Raw genomic sequence first — 22,641 nt, forward strand, 5'->3', positions numbered from 1 at the left:
TCCTTTAAATAATTAAACTACTAGAGAGTAAATCCTAAGAGTTCTTATCACAAGGAAAAACACTTTTTTTTTTCTATTCATTTAATTTTGTTTCTGTGTGAGATGATGGATGTTCACTAAAACTACTGTGGTTATCATTTCATGATGTATGTAAGTCAGATCATTATGCTGTACACCTTAAACTTATAAGTGCTGTATGTCAATTATATCTCAATAAAATTGTAAGAAAAAAATAAAATAGTTAAGCTACTGGTATGGGGAATACTTTGTACAACCTTTCTCTGATAATAGAATCACCTTCACACACCAGGAGTTGACCATTTCAGAAGGGAAGAGTAATTCTCATCCACTATAGCTGCACTTCTTTTTTCCAGATATCTGTGATATGTGGACAACCACTTATTTCCAAGGCCTTTTAAAAAAAAAAAAAACTTTTACTTTCCTTTTGTATTGGTGAAGGATAAAGTAAGAATATATTGTAAATCAGTTCCTCTGAAATGACAGAATTACTGGTGCCCCTAGATCTTTAAGAAGGAACTTGTAACAAAGTTTAAATTTTGTTTTGTTTTGTTTTGTTTTTCAGTGGTGGCATCAGCAAATTGATTTTCATACTACTTTCTTGAACCATTTGGCACGATTGGTGCCAGAAATTTATTTTGCTGAAATGGACCCAGACTTAGAAAAGCAGGAGGAGAATATACAAATGTCAATATTCACTCCACTGGAATGGTACTTATTTGGAGAAGATCCAGATATTTGCTTAGAGAAATTGAAGCACAGTGGAGCATTTCAACTCTGTGGGAAGGTTTTCAAAAGTGGAGAGACAACATATTCTTGTAGGTAAGATTTAGAAATGTACAGGATTGGTTATAATAACAACTTGATATTCTGTATGTATTTTGTGATGTACCTTTCTTGGTATATTACTATTTATAATATATTTAATTCTACATAATTTACTTTGTTTTGTTGTGCACTTATAAGTTTGTTTTTGCTAGTACAGCTTGTTTTTGAATATATGACTTAAACAGTTCTCTCACTTTTTCTTCCTGTTCTCCAGAAGTATATAAGAGATAGATTTTTGCCTTGTTTATAACATAGTCCATACACCCTTATCTGAAACTCTTGGCGCCGCATGTATTTCAGAATTCTGAATACTTCCCTAGTGGAGTCAGGTCAGGATCCTGTAATCAAACAGAGCATTTCTGTAAGAAATCTATGACTATTCACAGCAAGTGGTATAAATAAAGTCTGTAGCCCCTTGTCATTTCAGGTCATTTTTTTGCCACCAAGTGAAATTTGGTATCAAAGGGTTGTGGACCTGTAGGAGCATTTGTAATTTAGTTGGATAGAAGAGGCCAGTGGTAAGGAAAGTGGAAACAGCTTTAGGGTTTTTTTTTGCCTTTTGTGAGAGAAGTTGACTTAACACAGCATGGTAACACAGAGAACTTTTTTATTCTCTACTCCTGCCTGAAACTTTTAACTTTTAGATCTTAACAACACTTTTAGTTTTTTTTTTTTCTTTTATTAGAGGTTGTTTAGGTTAGGAATGTGAATTTTTAGATTTTATAAATACAGAGAATTGTTTTTTGCTTCACTGTAATTCTAGGTTTGACTGGTTTATGTATAGTTAACAGTTGTCTAGAACATACTGCTTTTCTTTATTCTATTCTTTTCTCAGGAAACAGTCAGCTTTTGTATTTTGTATACTATTTTGCTATATGGCAGTAAGTTTCATTTATCTTGTTATGTATTTTTAGCTGAAGCCCGGTCAGTTTCAACTAAAGCATAGTAGATATTCGTAGACCTCATTTCTCCAGAAGGGTCATGGAGGCATATTTAATTGTCACAGCTAGGGGAATGGTACTGGCATCTAGTGGGTAGAGGCCAGGGTTGCTGCTTAAACATCCTATGGCACACAGACAGTCTCCTATATCGCCAGCAAATAATTATTCAGTTCAAAATGTCAGTACTGCTGAGGTTGACAAATCCTGCTCTGAATAGGTTAGTAGGTGATATATTTTAGAGGCTATTATTAGTCAGTTTTTACTTATTAGCCTTTAAAAATTCATTTTTAAAACTGCCCAATTCCATCTCTTCAACTTTTCTGAATAAATATTTTAAAAATTAATTTTGCACTTTGCACTAATTTATATTGTTAATGTTTCCTTGAAAGTATTAAATAAATTTCTACATTTTAGAAGTTTTTATTAGGGAAGAGATTAAGAGAGATTGAATTTAATTTATTCAGTAAATATTCATTGAATACCTGTTGTGTGCCAGGCACTGCTCTACGTGCTTGGGACATAACGTTATATAAAATAAATTAAAATCTTTTAATTTGTGTTGCTTACATTCTAATGAATTTTGTCTTTAACCAAGCCTTATTTACCAGTGAACAATCAGTGTCTGTAAAATATGTTCATAACTGTAATAGGATAAGATGATGCAGAGAATGAAAAAAAGCTGATGATTTTTCAGAAAACTAATTTTGGTATATGTGCTGCTGAATGGAGCACCAGAAAACTAATTTTTTTTTTGAATTTTATTTATTTTTTATACACCAGGTCCTTATTAGTTATCTGTTTTATACATATTAGTGTATATATGTCAATCCCAATTGCCCAATTCATCACACCACCCCCACCACCCCCCACTTTCCCCCCTTTGTGTCCATATGTTTGTTCTCTACATTTGTGTCTCTATTTCTGCCTTGCAAACCGGTTCATCTGTACCATTTTTTAGATTCCACATATATGCGTTAATATACGATATTTGTTTTTCTCTTTCTGACTGACTTCACTCTGTATGACAGTCTCTAGGTCCATCCATGTCTCTACAAATGACCCAGTTTCATTCCTTTTTATGGCTGAGTAATATTCCGCTGTATATATGTACCACATCTTCTTTATCCATTCGTGTGTCGATGGGTATTTAGGTTGCTTCCATGACCTGGCTATTGTAAATAGTGCTTCAGTGAACATTGGGGTGCACGTGTCTTTTTGACTATAAAGTCTTTATTGAATTTGTTACAATACTGCTTCTGTTTTATGTATTGGTTTTTTGGCCACAAGGCATGTGGGATATTAGCTCCCTGACCAGGGATCGAACCCACACCCCCTGCCTTGGAAGGTGAAGTCTTAACCACTGGACCACCAGGGAAGTCCCTGGAATTCAGTTTTTAAAGTATTTTCATAATCAGTTTGTGCATGATATAGGAAACTCATTCATATTATTTTATAGTCATACCTTGAGCATCAGCAGGAGTCATGTAAATTTTGGAGTCTGATTTTTAATCTTTTTCAGGGACTGTGCAATTGATCCAACATGTGTACTCTGTATGGACTGCTTCCAGAATAGTGTTCATAAAAATCATCGTTACAAGGTATGAAAATAGATGCATAAAATCTCTAGATTGGCAGGAGTCTGATGGCCAGCTAGTCCAAATTCCTGACTAGTACTTGAGTTCCTGCTGTAACAGACCTGATTTGTGAACCTTTAGCTCTGGTTAAACATATCATGTGATAAGACATCTACTACCTCAAGATGCAGCCCCTTACAATTTTTTTTTTTTTGAGATACATCATTTTTATGCAGAAGATTGTATAAAGCATATGAACAGCTTAAAGAATAACTATAAAGTGAACACTTGTGTAACCACTACTTAGGTCAAGAAATGAGACATTTCCAGCTCTCAGGGGCTTCCCATTTGTTCCTTCTGGATCACCATCTTTCTCTCCTCCTTTGTGATAATCTCTCTCCTGTGTTTTATGATAATGGTTTCCTTGATTTCCCTTTTAGCTTATCACCCAAATCATATTGAATGGTTCTGTTTTTGAATTCTGTATAGATGGAGTCATTCTGTGTCTTTTTCTTGTTGAGTAGCTTTCACTCAGCATTAAGTATATATTTATATATATACACATATATATATTTTGTCCATTTACCTTATAGGGTTTAATAATCCATATTGTCTTTATTCATTGTACTGTATATAGATATGTAGATTGTTTCCAATTTGGGACTATTATTGTATTAAAACAATTCTGCTGTGAACATTCTTATTTGTGTATTTTGGTACACGTGTACAGGAGTTTATCCAGGGTATATATCTGGAATAGAATTGCTGAGTTCTAGGGTATATCTTAAGTCATAGTAGATAATGTTTTCCAAAGTGGTTATACCAATTTATAAGTTCTTCAGCAGTATATGAGAGTTCCCATGGCTCCACACACTTAGAAGATTTGGTGTTGCTAGTCTTTTTAATTTTAGCCAGTCTGGTGGGTATATAATGTTATCACATTGTGGTCTTAGTTTAATTTTCTTAATTAGTAGTGAGGTTGAGGGATTTGCCTTTCCTGTTACATCTTCAGACAACTTTGTTATTTTGAGCTGAAATGTATTTTTCAAATAACAGTATTGGTTCTGTGCTCTGGGCTTGGGCAGATATAATAATTGATGTTTCTCTTTGTACATATAATATGCCTAAGGTCCCATGTAAATGTAAATAACATCTTAAAGTTATGTAGACTATTTCTTCCATAGAGCGGAAAATGCGGTTCATGTTTTTAGACTGGCTTCAACATTACTGCTTCTATCTCAGGAAATGATAAGCTATAGATATATGTTATATATATATATTTTTTTTTTTAATTATTGTGCAAAAGAAAAAACATGAGCCTATCATATAGTGTGGTTAAAATGTTTTCCCAACATTGCAAAGCTAATCACTGATGGAATTTACAAAGTTGATCATTGGTTAATTTCATATTTCCCAGTCGTCTCCATTTATTATAGTTTTTTCCTTATGCTGGAGAACTCAAGAAAGAATGCCAGAAGTAGAGACAAGGAGGAAGTTGTTAATTTCTTATTTTTACTCTGGGATATTAAGGGGGAGAGATGCTGAAGTCTCAAGACCAGAGTTTTCCAGTTGCCAAGCTTTGGGATTTTGTGGGCCAGTACAATTTCAGAAGACTTTGGGTAAGACATAGGGTTTTCAGTTTTTTATTTGGCTAGGGAAGTTCAATTTTAATTTTAAAAAGGGCACATGAACAGCAACCAAAAAATACCTACCATCTCCTATCATTTTATGAAGAAAAAGAAAATTTAATTCCAAGAAAGTAGGATAATCTCAGACTAAAGAGCAGGTCTTTAGATTGCATACATCTAGCTCTGTTAAAGAGCTCATCACATTGCTATTCCTTCCTTTTCCGATTTTCCGTGGACTGGTAAAACTTGTCTGTTAAATTTTAGGAACCTCGTCACTAAGCTACTTTCGAGTATTGAAAGCTTACCAGTCTACACTGCCACCACAAAGCACTCTTTTATGAAGCATGCTTAGGTTTATCATCTTTAGGTTTTTGCAGAGCTCTTCTTATAGAAGGTGCATACACAGCTTACTCAGGAACCTTTGAGTTATCAGAAGGATGGGCTATTGTGTAACTAATAAAAAATTATGTTTATAAGCTTTTAAAAATATTAGGCTTCAAAAGTGAATGTGAAGAGAACAGAAGACTTTTGGTGGGAGAATAAGTTGATAGAGTCTTTCTGGAATACCTATTACGTGTGGTGAAATTTTTAAAGAAAAGTGAGGGAATGACTAATAAATACAATTCAGGTAATAGTAACCTCCAGGGCAAGTGGATGATCACAGAGGGAACTTCAACAGTATTAATATTCTCTTGTGTTAGATGCTGGATCATTTTATTATTATACTTTGTAACTTGCCTATATATTGTGTATATTCTTTTTATAATAAAAAATAAAAGAAAAAATGAAGCCATTAAAAGAAAAGATTGGAAGAAATAAGAAGGGATGCGTGTTGCTGCAGAGAAGGGGAAGAAAAGAATAACGATGGGGATGCAGACCCAAGAGCAGGTACTATGTGAAGAAAGCACCAAGAAAAACCTTTTGTCACAGAATAGCACAGAACAACTTTTGCCGTCCCCGGCACCACAGAGGAAGTGGGGCTGCTGCACGGAGATGGCATGGCATCTCTGTCCAGACCCGCTCCACCATGTCCAAGTTTTCCTTTAAGGTCACGCTGCTGGCTGCCTTATGGAGTACTCAGTTGTTCCCAAAAGTACACCTTTCACAGCAGTCTTAAGAGTCTGCAGCAGAAGAATGTAAAGTTCCTGCAGTGACATGTGCAGTTATTACCAACGATGAAGTAGGAATAAATCCTGCACTGCTGGAAATGTTTTTCTGAAGCATGGTTCAGAACTGCGAATTAGGGAGTTCTCTGGTGGTCTAGCGGTTAGTACTCAGTGCTTTCACTGCCATGGCCCGGGTTCAGTCCCTGGTTAGGGAACTGAGATCCTGCAAGCCACACAGTGCGGCCAAAAAAAGAACTTTGAATTATTCTTAGAGATCGTGTTGGAAGTTCTGTTACTTGAAACATACGATTACCTTTCAGAATAAATATTGGTATTGTTGTTGTAAAATTGAAATCAGGCATTTAAAATACTGTGAAAACACCAATAGTTGATGAAATAATGAAAGGTGACTCTCCATCCCTTCTTGTTATTCACACTCTTCATGTGAAGAGGGAATGCTTCTGCATTGCGGGTGTTATCACCACAGAAGATCATAGTTCTATCATTGCTACCTCACAACACACACAGGTAGTTCATTTGGGGTAAATGGATTACCCACCTGTGTTTTATAACTGGAGGATGCTTCTGATAATTCTTTCTGAGAACATTTGGAAAATTAAAATTTATTGAGTCTTCCTATTTGTCTTTGAGTTAAAAATTTAAAAAGGATTGCTGTTTGCTTGATAGCATCTGACTTGAAGACACAAAAATAGTTCGTCTTGATTATATATTGTTTATGATAAAGAATCATATCAATGAATACTTAACTATCTTAACTTTTTATTGTTTTTTTTTTTAATTTTATTTTTGGCTGCGTTGGGTCTTTGTTGCTGCGCGCGGGCTTTCTCTAGTTGCGGTGAGTGGGGGCTACTCTTCGTTGTGGTGCGCGGGCTTCTCATTGCAGTGGCTTCTCTTGTTGCGGAGCACGGGCTCTAGGTGCACAGGCTTCAGTAGTTGTGGCTCGCAGGCTTTAGAGCGCAGTCTCAGTAGTTGTGGTGTGTGGGCTTAGTTGCTCCGTGGCATGTGGGATCTTCCCGGACCAGGGCTCGAACCCGTGTCCCCTGCATTAGCAGCGGATTCTTAACCACTGCACCACCAGGGAAGCCCTGTTTAGGTTGTTTTTAAGTGTCAAACTTCATGTGTTCATATAAATTTTAATTTAATACCAAAGAGCCAAAAATTGAATTTTCCCTTACATGTAAAAGTTATATCCCATACCAAAGAGTTTTCTCTGTGATCTTGCACAATCCAAGATGAGAACTGAAAGTAAAGTAGAGGCATAAAAAACAAAAAACAAAACAAAACAAAAAAACCTTTTGAGAACAGGAAAATAACAAAGATAAAAATTTGAGCTTTTTGTGCTGTGTGTAATGTGACCCTTCTTTGTGATATCCAGCTTTTCAGTAGTTTATCCCTTAAAAAAAACTACAGTAAGATAAATAAGGTCTGAGGATCTAATGTATTTAACATGGTGACTATAGTTGATAACACTGTATTATTGTATGATTGAAATTTGCTTAGAGAGTAGAACTTAAACATTCTTACATACACGCAAAAAGGTAACCATGAAAAAAAAAGAATATACTGAAATACTATCTTCCCACCACCAGGGAAGTCCTACAATGGAATATTATTCAGTGCCTAAAAGAAATGAGCTATCAAGCTATGAAAAGATATGGCAGGACCTTAAATGCATATCGCTTAATGAAAGAAGCCATTGTGAAAAGGCTGCATACTGTATGGTTCCATCTGTATGACATTCTGGAAAAGGCAGCACTATGGAGACAGTAAGAAGATCAGTGGATGCTGGGGCTGGGAGATGATGGTGGGAGGGATAGAGGGATGAATAGGTGGAGTACAGGGGATTTAGTGCAGTAAAACTACCCTGTGTGATACTGTAGTGGTGTATATACGCCATTATACATTTGTTAAGACCCCCAAAATGTACAACACAAAGAGAGAACCCAAATGTAAATTATGGACTTTAGTTAATAATAATGTATCAGGGACTTACTTCCCTGGTGGCACAGTGGTTAAGAATCTGCCTGCCAGTGCAGGGGACACGGGTTCAAGCCCTGGTCCCAGAAGATCCCACATGGCACGGAGCAACTAAGCCCGTGCAACACAACTACTGAGCTTGCGCTCTAGAGCTTGCGAGCCACATCTACTGAGCCTGTGCGCCTAGAACCTGTGCTCTGCAACAAGAGAAGCCACTGCAGTGAAAAGCCCGCATGCAGCAGCTAAGACCCAAAGCAGCCAAATATAAACTAATTAATTAAAAAAAAATAATGTATCAACATTGACTCCTCAATTGCAACAAGTGTGCCACACTATTGCAAGATGTTCATAATAGGGGAAACTGGGGGTAGGGAAAAGGAGGGGTATATGAGAACTCAGTATTTTCTGAGGTATAAAAATAACGATCAGGGTCTATTTTAACAGCCTGCTATAATCCTACATGATGAGAATTTATATTCATATATTGTCTTTGAGACACAACAACATTAAAAAAATAATTTAGGCAATGCAATAAAACTTACCTTTTAAAAATTCAAATAATACAAAAGAATACAAATAAAAATTGTCGTTGCCTTTCTGTCCCATCATACTTTCTTTGTTAAACTGAACACAATTTAGTGCACATCCTTACAGATCTTTATGCATATACAAACATGTACACTCATATATATATTGATATGTTTAGGAGGATGTTTGTGTGTATACAAATGGGATCCTACTATATACTTTGTTTTGCAACTTTTTGTTTTGGCCATGCCACACAGCTTGCAGGATCTCAGTTCCCCGACCAGGGATTGAACCTGGGCCACAGCAGTGAAAGCCTGGAATCCTAACCACTAGGCCACCAGGGAACTCCCTGCAACTTGATTTTAACTTAATATATCATGGAGATAATTCTGTGTTGATATATATATAGTAACTCTTGCCTTATTTAATTGCTATATGTATTCCTTTGTAGGAATATGTCATCAAATATTTAACCCATCACCCTTTTCTAGATAATTACACTGTTTCCAGTTTTTCACTGCTCAACAAATAATGGAACATACACATATACCTTTGTTTTAATATAAACCAGTGTATATATTAAAGAGTGCTTGAGGGCTTACCTGGTGGCGCAGTGGTTGAGAGTCTGCCTGCCAGTGCGGGGTACACGGGTTCGAGCCCTGGTCTGGGAGGATCCCACATGCCGCGGAGCGACTAGGCCCGTGAGCCACAATTGCTGAGCCTGCGCGTCTGGAGCCTGTGCTCCGCAACAAGAGAGGCCGCGATAGTGAGAGGCCTGCGCACCGCGATGAAGAGTGGCCCCCACTTGCCACAACTAGAGAAAGCCCTCACACAGAAACGAAGACCCAACGCAGCCATAAATAAATAAATAAATAAATAAAATTTAAAGAGTGCTTGAGACTAGGTTCTTAGAGGTAGATTTTCTGGATTTAAGGGTACATGCATTTAAAATTTTCATAGATTTTGCCAAATGTTTTTCCTGAATTGCTGTGTCAATTTACAGTCCCATTAAAAGGATATGAGGGGCTTCCATGGTGGCGCAGTGGTTAAGAATCCGCCTGCCAATGCAGGGGACACAGGTTCGAGCCCTGGCCCGGGAAGGTCCCACATGCCGCGGAGCAACCAAGCCCATGCGCCACAACTACTGAGCCTGCGCTCTAGAGCTTGCGTGCCACAACTACTGAAGCCCGCGCGCCTAGAGCCCGTGCTCTGCAACAAGAGAAGCCACTGCGATGAGAAGCCCGTGCACCGCAATGAAGAGTAGCCCCCACTCGCCGCAACCAGAGGAAGCCCGTGCACAGCAACAAAGACCCAACACAGCCAAAAATAAAAATAAAAAATAAAAAAAGGATATGAGAATGTTCTTTATCTACACCCCCAAAGTTTATATAGTCAGTCTTTTTACTTTTTGCCAATCCATTTGTCAAATAATCTCATTTTAATTTGCACTTCTATTACTAGTATTATTAATATCTTTTCATTTTTTAATTGTATGTTTAATTTCTTCTGTGTATTGCCTGTTTTTATCCTTATTTTTCTTTTGCCTTTTTCTTACTGCTATGTTATATACTTTACAAATATTTTCTCTTACTATGCTTGTCTTTAATAATTTTTAAAGTCAGATTTTTTGAGATATAATTTATATACAATAAAATCTACCCTTGTAAGTGTACTTCCATGAGTTTTCACAGACATACAGTTCAGTAACCACCACAATAATCAATATATAAAACATATCATTCCCAAAAGTTCTCTAGTGCCCGTTTGCAGGCAGTCCTCTTGCCCACTTACCCCAGCTCCTGGCAGTCACTGATCAGTTTTCTGTCCCTATAGTTTTGGCTTTTCCGAATGTCATATAAGTGAAATCATATAGTACGTAGTGTTTCCTATCTGGTTATATTCACTTAGCATAATGCCTTTGAGAGCCTCTCATGTATCAGCAGTTTGTTCCTTTTTATTGCTGAGTAGTATGCCGTTGTATGGATATGCCACAATATATTACCTGTTCATCAGTTGATGAATATTTGTCTTGTTTCCAGCTTTTAAATAAAGCTGCTACCAACATTCAAGTACATGTCTTTGTGTGGGCATTTGTTTTCATTTTTCTTGGGTAACCTCAGGATGATAATCCTGGATTATAAATTAAGTGTATGTTTTGACTGTATAAAATCTATTTTCTGTCTTTTAAACTTGATATATGCTATCATTTGCCTTACTGACATTTTAATTTATATGTTGTCAAATTTTCCAGATTTTTTTTTTTTTAATGCTTCTGGATTTTGTGCCTTGCTTCCATGGCATTCCCTATACTAAGGTTATGCTTTTACTTTCATTTGAAACAACTACATTTTTAGTAATCATGGATGAGTCTAACATTCTTCAGTATATAAAATTGATTTGTATATTCTAATTTCTTTTGTTACTATTGTTCTAGTGATACTGTTTGTACTAATAATTTTTATAGTGCCTTTAGTTCCTTTTTACTCCCTTATGTAACTTTTTATTATCTAGTCTGTCAGTTTTAATGCTATCTTTGACTCCCTCCTGTTACCTATTTAATAGTTTATAATCTTATGTTGCCTTCTCTTTCCCTTCTCCCACTTTTTAGTTGTAGTCTTTCTGATTGTGAGATCATATAATGTTTACATTCTTCTATCCATGTATCTTTCAACACCCTTGATTTGTTCTTAGGGCTACAATTAAATACATAAAATGTTCGCCATCTGTCCTTTTTCTGAAGTTTCCCCAGTCACTGGTCAGCTGAAGCGCATCCTCTAGGGGTCAGTAAACTACAGTTGTGGGTCAAATCTGGCTCACCATCTGTTTTTGTATTGCCTGCAAGCTAAGCTCGGTTTTTATTCTTTTTTTTTTTTCTTTTGGCTGCACCGCAAGGCATGCGGGATCTTAGTTCCCTGACCAGGTATCAAACCTGTGTCCCCTGAAGTGGAAGCGCAGAGTCTTAACCTCTGGACCGCCAGGGAAGTCCCTAAGCTTGGTTTTTATATTTTCAGATGGTTGGGAAAAAAGATGAGAAGAATAATATTTCATGATAAATGAAAATTATATGAAATTAAAATTTCAGTGCCTATAAATAAAGTCTCATTGGAACGTGGCTATGCTGGTTCATTTATTGTCTATGGCTGATGCTTCACTGCAAGAGCAGAATAGAGTAATTCAACAGAGATTCCATGGCCTGCAAAGACTAAAATATTTACTATGTGTTCCTTTATACAAGAAGTTTGCTGATCACTGCTCAGGTAGATTCCTCAGGAAGGTCGCATGTATACTGTGTTCCTTAAGTTCTGACATGTTCAAAATTATATTATTATAGCTCGGCTGTAGACAGTATTCTTGGTTTGCAGTTTCTTTCCTTGAAAATGCTGCTCTGCTGTTGTCTTGCTTTATGTGTTGTTATTGAGAAGTCTGATGCCAGTCTAATTTTCTTGTGATTATGTTATTTCATCTTTTTGCCTAGGGCCTCAGGACTTTTATCTTTAAAGTCCAGTAGTTTTAGGAGGATATACTTTGGAGTTGATCATACTGAGTGAGTTTTTTCTGTCACTCTTGGCCCTTTGAATTTGTAGATTCAGGTCTTTTATTTCCAGGAAGTTTTCTTAGATTACAGTTTTAAATATTACCTCTGTTCCATTGTTTTGATTTTTCTTTGGTGATTCCAGTTATACTCATCTGCCTCTATTAGGCCTATCATCTATTTCAACCACTTTTTCTCTGACCCTGTATTTCTTTACTTCATCTTATTTTCATTCTCTTGTTTTCCTGCTTGCCTACTGTGAAGTATTTCTTTACTTCATCTTATTTTCATTCTCTTGTTTTCCTGCTTTGTTTCAATGCTATTTATTAACTTTTCATTTGAGTCTATCATCTTGTAATTAAAAAAAAATCATTTCTGATATGATATCGTTTTCTTCTGGTTTTTCCCCTTAGTTCACTCGAATCTCATTTTATTTATTCCTATTTCTTTGTCCGTTTCTGTTATTAGTTCTTGTATTTATGATTAAAGGTGTTTAGTCTGATTAAGGGTTTTTAATGCTTGTTTGAGGCTGTGTAATTCAGTTTGGAGCATTGTATAGTTTTCTTCAGCTTCATAATTGGGTTTTGGCTCTTACTTGCATTTTTTGGCTTTTTTTTTTTTTGCAATAGTTTTGTGTGGATATGGTGTACTTTTTTCAGTTCTTTTTCATTGCGTGGATAGGTTTCACAAGTGCTCTCTTCGGTCAGTTCTACCCTCTTCTATGTAACTTATTTTATAGATGATATTGGTGATGGTGGTGAGGTGAGGGGAGGGTTTGGCATGTCTTGTTTCTCTCTTGTTTCATAGAATCCTTAAATTTTCTTTTTTATTTACTTCTTTCATTTACTGCCCCATCTATAATGGGTTACCACCTTTTTTAATGTATTTGATTTTCCTCCAAAAGTAATGCTTTTCTGAGGTGGCCACTTCTGGTCCTGCTCAGTTTCAGTCTCTTTCCCTGTGAACCACCAAGTCCTAACCTGTGTTCAGTATTTGTCCCTTGGCACTGGGCTTTCTCTTCTGGAGTGTGATTTTGTTTGTGCTTGATCTAAGTCCTTTGTACCCCTCTGTTCTCTTTCATGGGGTCACTTAAGCTTCCCTCTCCTATTGTCTGTAACCACAGGCTTGAAGTGATAGGCAACAGGAACTCTGATAAAACAAGCTATTTGAAGGTTGTGGTATTTATTTTTTGTCTCCTAGTAATCTTGCAGACATGGGTCATGTGTGGCTTTATTTGTTCTCCTTGTTAGTTGTATGCTTTGGAGGGGGGAGATTTGGGGAAGATTCAAATTCAGGTCATTGTCATCCTTCTCTATCTAAATTAGGATATTTTAGATAATTTTTTTTTACAGGAACCCTCAAAGGGAAAATGTTGTGAATAAGTTTTAGTTGCTGTGGAACATCAATATAGATGAAAATACTTTATACATGTCTTAAGTACTTATACAAGTATCATTATAATGATTTTTAAGAAGTTTGTTTAATCATAAAATCTACTCAAGCATTCTGGGTGAAGTATAGATTATTTTTTGCACACGTCACAATCTGTTCTCCTCCATTAGTACAGGGTTTTAAAAACTATTATTTAAAAACTTTGAATATGTTTTAAAAATAGCAATTTTGAAGGTTCAGTTTGGTTGTGATTAAGTATTAAGGATTTTTTTTGGTTAACTAATCACAATATTTTTAGATATATATATATATAACATTAAAGGCAATTAAGGTTGAAATAGAGGGAAACATTTATTATTTGAGTCATCTTTATCATTCTTCTTTGCTTTGTGATATGTTTTGAAATTAAGACATACTCATTTTTCATTTATCAGATGCATACTTCTACTGGAGGAGGATTTTGTGACTGTGGAGACACAGAAGCATGGAAAACTGGCCCTTTTTGTATAAGTCATGAACCTGGAAGAGCAGGTACCACAAAAGAGGTAAGAATATTGCTATTTTTTAAATTGCTAACTATTTTAAGGTTGATGAAATTAAATAGAAATAAATGTTACGTGTATGGGTTAAGCCGAATTCCATTGATAATCCTGATTTTTATGTTATAATATTTAAATGTATGGAGTTTTATTTGACTCTAGAGAATTTAAGTGTTTGATAATTATATTCCATATTTCTCTAAAGAAGGAATGAATTTACAATGAAAAGATGAACTTAGAATACTTCTTTGTTAAGCAATTTGATGAGTAAACGATATATTAACCTAAAAGAGCAAATGGAAGTAGTTATTAATAGATAGGAGAATATAATGAATTAGAAAACAGTAGAATTGACACAAATTCCATAATTGCTTTTCTTAAAGAAAAAAAAGTCAGCAAACTGATTATCCACTATACGTCCTAAGCAAGAAAAAAAACTGCGAGCAAGCCCAGATGTAGACCATTAAAAAGGAATGGGGAGGGGGCTTCCCTGGTGGCGCAGTGGTTGAGAATCTGCCTGCTAATGCAGGGGACACGGGTTCGAGCCCTGGTCTGGGAAGATCCCACATGCCGCGGAGCAACTAGGCCCGTGAGCCACAACTACTGAGCCTGCGCGTCTGGAGCCTGTGCTCCGCAACAAGAGAGGCCACGATAGTGAGAGGCCCACGCACCACGATGAAGAGTGGCCCCCGCTTGCCGCAACTAGAGAAAGCCCTAGCACAGAAACGAAGACCCAACATAGCAATCAATCAATCAGTAAATAAATAAATCTTTAAAAAAAAAAAAAAAGGAATGGGGAAATAACCATAGAACCACAGATACAGAAGGATCATAAAAGGCTCCTTATGTGACTCTGAATGAATACATTTGAAAATAGATTCTTTTATCAGACAGTATTAAGTGCCATAATTTATTCAAAAACAGAGAAAACTTGAATAGGCAGTAACCATTGAAGAAATTTAGAAAATTGTCACAAGAAAGTACTTCCTAAAAAATGCCATGCTCAAATAGTTTCACAGAGGAATCCTTTTCAAAACTTAAGGAATAAATAGTTTTTGTACTTTTTAAACTGTTCCTGATAACTCTATAGCATTGAATACCCTTAGGATATATATTTTGATTTCTTAAGTACCATTTCCCACTAAAAGAAATCAGGGCTTTTTGTAAAAATACCTGATTCCACATGTGAGTTAGGGAGTAGATAAGGTAGGCTTGTGAGGATGGGTTTGTGTCAAAAGAACCTAAAACCCAGTTTGAAAAGGCTCCCATTGACCTGAGTTGGACAATTGGGGCATCAGAAAAACAATAATAAATAACCACTATGATTGATTGAATCATACTTAATATATAAAAATCCATGAGTTTCTAATAATGAAACTTACACGAGAACTAAATAGAATAAAACTTGTTTGTTGCCATGCAGTGGTTATTGTATCATTTCCTTACTCTAAAAACTGGTAATTGAAGGGGATGGACTAAAAGTTTATTCTACCTTTTCAACAGGAATTGTATTTCATTGTAAGCAAGTATCTCCAGTTCATGAGGTAAAGCTCTTCTTTCTACAGGAATGCTAGCTAATAGAGAAGGAATAATAGAATTAGAAAAATCAACATTTTGCAAACCCTAAGGAAATATTTGATTTAGACAAGGATCATTAATGGATGCTAAAACCCTTAAAACTTGAGTTGATGAGGAACAATATTGACATGGTTCTGAATTACCATCTCATAGATTACTTGCTAGTCATAAGGGAAAAAACAAAACTGTATAGTGAGGCGGGCGGGGGAGGGTATCATACTGTTGTCACCTGAAACCAGTCATCAGTATTAGCATCATTATGAATATTGGGTTGATATGGCATAATGAGCCTCCTCGTATGATGTAAAATACAGTACATAGTTTAACATCTGAAAATCAGTTAATGTAATACTATATAAATAGAATAAAAAACAAAGCCACATGATCATTTCAGTAGATGCAGCAAAAGCATTTGACTAAATCCAACACACTTTCATGATAAGAAGACTTAAACTTATAGGGACTTCTCTGGTGGCACAGTGGTTAAGAATCGCCTGCCAGTGCAGGGGACATGGATTGGAGCCCTGGTCCGGGAAGATCCCACCTGCTGTGGAGCAGCTAAGCCTGTGTGCCACAACTACCGAGCCTGCACTCTAGAGCCCGTGAGCCACAACTACTGAGCCAACGTACCATAACTACTGAAGCCTGCGTGCCTAGAGCCCGTGCTCCACAACAAGAGAAGCCATCGCAATGAGAAGCCTGCGTACCGCAACGAAGAGTAGCCCCCGCTTGCCTCAACTAGAGAAAGCCCGCGCACAGCAACAAAGACCCAACGCAGCCAAAAATAAATGAATAAATAAATTAATTAATTAATTTAAAAAAAGAGACGTAAACTTATAATAGAAGAGAACTTCCTTAACCTGATAGAGGGCATTTATGAAAAACTCACAACTATAATTATATTGGATACTTTCCCCCTAAGATCAGGAATAAGGCAGATTCTGCTTTTGCCACAGAGCATATCCATTCAGTATTGTAATTGAATACTGGGGCAGTATTCAACAGCCGTGTAATTGAACAGCTGGGGCAGTTAGGCAAGAAAAAGAAATAAAAAGTACCCAGATTGGAAAGGAAGAAGTAAAACTAGCTCTGTTTGCAGATGACGTGATTTTGTATATAGAAAATCCTAAGGAATCCACTAAAACATTATTAGAACTAATAAATTCAGCACAGTTGCAGGATATGAGATAATTATACAAAAATTACTTGTGTCTATGCATAGTAATGAACAATACAAAGATGAAATTAAGAAAAAAGAAGTACAAAATTTATTTAATTTGAGAAGATATATGCACCCTTATGTTCATTGCAGCATTATTTACAATAGCCAAGATATGGAATCAACCTAAGTGCCCATCAATAGCTGAATGGATAAAGAAGATGTGGTGTGTGTCTGTGTATATATACACACATACACAAAATGGAATATTACTCAGCCATAAAAAAAAAAACGAAATCTTGCCATTTGAGACAAAACGGATGGACCTAGAGGGTGTTATGCTAAGTGAAATAAATCAAAGACAAATACTGTATGATTTCACTTATATGTGGAATCTAAAGAAAAAAACAAATGAAGCAAACATAACAAAACAGAAACAGAGTCACAGATACAGAGAACAAGTGTTTGCTAGAGGGGATGGGGTTGGGGAGAGGAAAAAAATAGGTGAGGGAGGTTAAAAGGTACAAACTTTCTGTTACAAAATAGGTTATGGGTATGAAGTGTACAGTGTGGGGAGTATAGTCAATAATTATATAGTATCTTTGTATGGTGATAGATGGTGACTAGACTTACGGTGACCATTTTGAAATGGTGACTATTTACTATCAAATATATATCAGATCACTATGTCGTATACCAGGAACTAACATAGTATTATAGGTCAATTATACTTCAAAAACAAACAAATAAATTCATAGAAAAAGAGATCAGATTTGTGGTATCGGAGGCTGCTGGTAGGAGGAGGGGGAATTGGATGAAGGTGGTCAAAAAAGTATAAACTTCCAGTAAGATAAATAATATAATGGGGCTATAATGTACACCATGATTAAAATAATTAACACTGCTGTGTGTTATATGTAAAAGTTGTTAAGAGAGTAAACTCTGAGTTCTCACCACAAGGAAAAAATATTTTTTCTTTTATTTTGTATCTATATGACTTGATGGATATTGACTGAACTTATTGTGGTCATCATTTCATGATGTATTTAAGTCATATCATTATCCTGTACACCTTTAACTTATACAGTGCTACGTCAATTATATCTCAAAACTGGAAGAAAAAATATAAAAATAAATAGATTCTAATGTTGTTTATGTAAAACAATAAATTCAAATGGACTCTTCTGATTGAGTCTGGATAAATTTTAATTAAAGAGGAACATTTTAGGACTGAGGCTTTGTCCAGTTACAAAGATTTGCACAGAAATCATGTAACAAATAATTGGGCATGGCATAAACTGTCTTGCTTTAACAAGACAATTTTTGGCAAACCTAAATATTTTCACAAGAATATATTTTTTTACTTGCATTACAACATTTTTAGTATTTACTTTGTACTTATGGTCTTTGACAGACTTTTGTTGAATATCCACTCCTTCAACATGTACAGTTTCTAAGGACAGTGTTGCATTTTTCTAATTGTTTCTCAGTGTCCCAGATTTAGGGAAGCAGATTTACAAAGATTTTACTTAAGTGCTGTTGTGTCACAGTTCTGGATTTAGTGCAGGCGTATTTAGATGTGATCAGATCTTAACTTGTGCTAACATGTGCATGTCTTGATGCTTCAAATCAACTCAGTTATATATAAATGTAACGGGAAGAAAAATAAAGTGGGGCGGGGGGCTTACCTCAGAATTTATCTGACCTAAGGAAGAGAAAAGTAGTCATTTTAAAGTGTCCATTGCATCCTTTTGTATCCAGAGGATGAGCATGCAGGGGCTGAAAGCTTCGTTGCCTGGAAAGAATTTAGCAGCAGTAGATCTTTTATGTATTTAGAGACATCTGTGTGTATTTCTCTGGAAGCCCATGGGGGATTTTTTGTTTGTTTGTTTGTTTTTATGGAGGCTTTGTTACATAGCATGATTAGTTAAATTATTGGCCATTGGCAACTGATTCAACCTCTAGCCCCTCTGGGGATGGGGATGGGACTGAAAGTTGCAACCTTCTAATCACAAGGTTGGGTCTCCAGGCAACCAGCCCCCATCCTTAGGTGCTTTCTAAAAGTCACCTCATAAACGTAACAAAAGACAGCCCCCACTTCTTCACTTGGGAAATTCCAAGGGTTTTAGGAGCTCTGTGCCAGAAACTGGGATGAAGATATTTCTTATTATAAATCACAATATTAAAGGCCATGTTCCCCAAATTGAGCTACACATTCAATACAGTTCCCCAGCTGGAAATTTTTTTTGGGTAATTGACAAGATGGCTCTAAAATTCATATGAAATTGTAAGGGAACCACAGTAGCCAAAACAACCTTGGAAAAGAAGAACAAAGTTGGAGGACTCACACATCGCTATTTTAAAACTTAATACAAAGCAACAGTAATCAAGACAGTGTGGTACTGGCATAATGACAAAAATATAGATTAACAGAATAGATTTGAAATCCCAGAAATAAACCCACGTCTGTGGTCAGCCATTTTTCAACAAGAGTACCAAGACCATTCACTGGGGTAAGAATAATCTTTTTACCAAATGGGACTGGGACAACTGGATATCCACATGCAAAAGAATGAATCTCGACCCCTAACTCACACCAACCACAAAAATTAACTCAGAATGGATCAAAGACCTAAAAATAAGAGCAAAAACAATAAAACTCTTACAAGAAAACATAGGGATAAATCTTTATTACCTTGGATTTGGCAATAGATTAATAGATGTAACACCAAAAGCATTAGTAATAAAAGAAAAAAAAACTTAAATTGAACTTCATCAGAATTAAACACTTTTATGTTCCAAAGGACACTACCAAGAAAGTGAAAAGACAGCACACAGAATGAGAGAGAGATATTTGCAAGTCATATTATCCGATAAAAGGAACTGGTATGTAGAACTTATAAAGAACTCTTAAAACTTAAAAATAAAAAGACAACCCAGTTTTTTTTTTCTTTTTTTTTAGTGGTGGCATTTTATTATTTTATTTTATTTCATTTCATTTCACTGTGTGACTTGCAGGATCTTAGTTCCCTAACCAGGGGTTGAACCTGTGCCATCTACAGTTAAAGCACGGAGTCCTAACCACTGGACAGCCGGGGAATTCTTCACAACCCAGTTTTTAAAATGGGCAAAGGATCTGAATATGAATTTCTTCAAAGAATATACATAAATAACCAATAAGCACATGAAAAGATGCTCAACATCATAAGTCATTAGAGAAATGCAAACCAAAACCATAATGAGATACTTCTTACTATCCGCTAATGGCTATAATCAAGAAGCAGGTAATAACAAGTGTTATTCGAACCCTCAGACACTGCTGGTGGAAATGTAAAATGGTGCACCCACTTTGGAAAGAGACAGTTCTTCAACCTGTGAAATATAGAGTTACTACATGCCCCAGCAGTTCTACTCCTAGACATACTCAAAATAATTGAAAACAGGTGGTCAAATAATTATTTATACATGAAAGTTCATAGCATTATTCATAATAGTGTTATTATTATAATAAAGCAGTGTTATACAATAATAGAATAGTATTATTATTCTTAATAAAAATTAGAAACAATCCAAATGTTCATCGACTGATAAATGGATAAGCAAATGTGGTTAGGTTATATCCATACAGTGGAATATTATTTGGCTATAAAGGGGAATAAAGTGCTGAAACATACTTCAATTTAGAGGAACTCTCTGAAAACATTATGCTAAGTGAAAGAAGCCAGTTACAAAAGACCACATATTACACATGATTACAGTTATATGAAATGTCCAGAATAGAGGATCCATAGGGACAAAAACTAGATTAGTGATTTTTTAGGTCTATGAGGATGGAGACCTTGTGGGGGTGATCATTAAAGGTTTTTTGTATGTTTTTTTGAGTTGATGAAAATGTTCTAAAACTGACTGTGGTAATAGTTGCACATAAAAACCATTGAATAGTATATTTTTAGTGAATTATATGGTATGTGAATTTATCTCAAGCTGCTAAGAAATTGAAGTACATAGTCTCACTAATGAAATATTCTTGCTAAAAATGTTTTACCTGAACTTAATAAAGCCTTGAGATCTAACTTCTAGTTTATAGGAAATACAGGGAAGAGATGAACAAGATAAAGAATACCACAAGGAAGATAAATATAATATATAGGATATTTCAAGATAAATCTAGAATGTAGAACTTTTTATAGGAAAAATTGGCCTGACCTCAGTCATGAAGAACAAAAATCTAGGGGTGGGCATGGGAGATTCATTTAGATGTAAATGACTTGAGGCATAACCAAATGTGATAGACATTTGGGGAATAATTAGGAAACTTGAATATGGTCAAGATATCAGATAATATTTAAAAGTTATTGTTAATGTTATTAGATTTATAATAAGGGTATTAAGATTATGTAAGGAAATGTCCATGTTAAATACATATTAAAGTATTTAGGAGTAAAATATCATGATGACTATTTTTTACCTTAAAATACTTGAACAACAAAAAAGGAAGCATATATGGAAAAAAGAGTTACTAAATTTAGGTAAAAGTTGTTTTTATTATACCGGTTTCTCTGTTTCTCTGTATTTAAAAAAAAGATAAAAAATAAATAAAAATCACTCGATTACTTAAACACTACACAAATAACAAAAACATACAAATTGTTCCTGAACATAGAGGGCAGAAGAGGGAAATTTTCCAAATTTGTTATATAAAGCCAACGTTATGTTGACTTCAGATCTGACATAATATGGAATTTATAAATCAGTTGTATTAATAATTGTTATGCTGAAAGCCTAAATAAAACATTAACAGGTAAAATCAAGTTTGACAGAATAATATAACATAATCATGCCTACATTCCTAGAATGAACTGTTTTTGGAATTCATCTGTGAAATTGTTTGTGCCTGGCACTTTTTGGGAAAGTAGCTCTTTGATAAGATTTTCAATTTCTTCCAGAATTATTGGCCTCAAATCAAAAGCTGTTAATCATGCTTGATGATGAAGCACTAGTGTATTCCCATTATAGATAGAGACAAGATAAGGAAATTCACTATTGCTGTTATTATTTACCACTATTCTGGAAGTCAGTCAAATAGACAAACAGAATGAACTAAAATACATAAATATTGGAGAGGAGGCAAAATAGTCATGATTTATACCTTGAAAACCCAAGAAAATTAACTGAAAAAGAATTAGAAACTATAGTAGAGTTTAGTTAGGTTGTTAGTTACGGAACTTACATACTAAAAATCATTAGTTTAATGTATTCAACAAAAATTTTTTTTTTCAGGCAGGTCACTTTATTTATTTACATATACATGTATCTATTCTTTTTCAAATTCTTTTCCCACTTAGGTTGTTACAGAAAAAAATATTTCTTGAATGCCCTTACAAGCAATAGCTTTTAGAAAATGTAGTGAAAGAAAAGATCCCATTTGCTATACCATCAAAAAAAAAAAAAACCTAGGAAAAAAACCAAGAAGAAATCTGCCAGGTCTGTTTTAAGAAAACTTTAAAACTATACACCTATGGGAGTATGGGCATGAAAGAAAAAAAAAAAATCAGAAGACACATTTCATTCTTGGATTGGAAGATTCAGTATTACAAACGATAAAAGTTTTTCCAAAATTAGTCCATAAATTCATTATATTCCCAATCAGAATAACAGCCAAATTCTCTTTTGGAACTTGACAAAAGTAATCAGAAGTTCTTCTGGAAAAATTTATGAGAATTGCCAGGAAAAACTGAAGAGTTATGAGTGTGAATAGATCCAACAGATTTTAAATGTATTAAAGAGCCATAGTAATCCAGACAATGTGACAGTTGGGAC

General features: G+C 35.3%; 1 protein-coding gene across 1 annotated transcript in view; it reads left to right on the forward strand.

The window, feature by feature from the left end:
* Positions 1–22,641, forward strand: part of UBR1 (ubiquitin protein ligase E3 component n-recognin 1) — a 151,198-nt gene that overhangs the window by 30,759 nt on the left and 97,798 nt on the right. Inside the window, exons 2-4 of the mRNA XM_061180408.1 lie at positions 584–840; positions 3,307–3,385; positions 13,980–14,090. Of these exons, the coding sequence (XP_061036391.1) occupies positions 584–840; positions 3,307–3,385; positions 13,980–14,090 (447 nt within the window). The remainder of the gene's footprint in view (positions 1–583; positions 841–3,306; positions 3,386–13,979; positions 14,091–22,641) is intronic.

Source organism: Eubalaena glacialis, chromosome 2 (genome assembly GCF_028564815.1).
Source record: "Eubalaena glacialis isolate mEubGla1 chromosome 2, mEubGla1.1.hap2.+ XY, whole genome shotgun sequence".
Lineage (NCBI taxonomy): Eukaryota > Metazoa > Chordata > Mammalia > Artiodactyla > Balaenidae > Eubalaena > Eubalaena glacialis.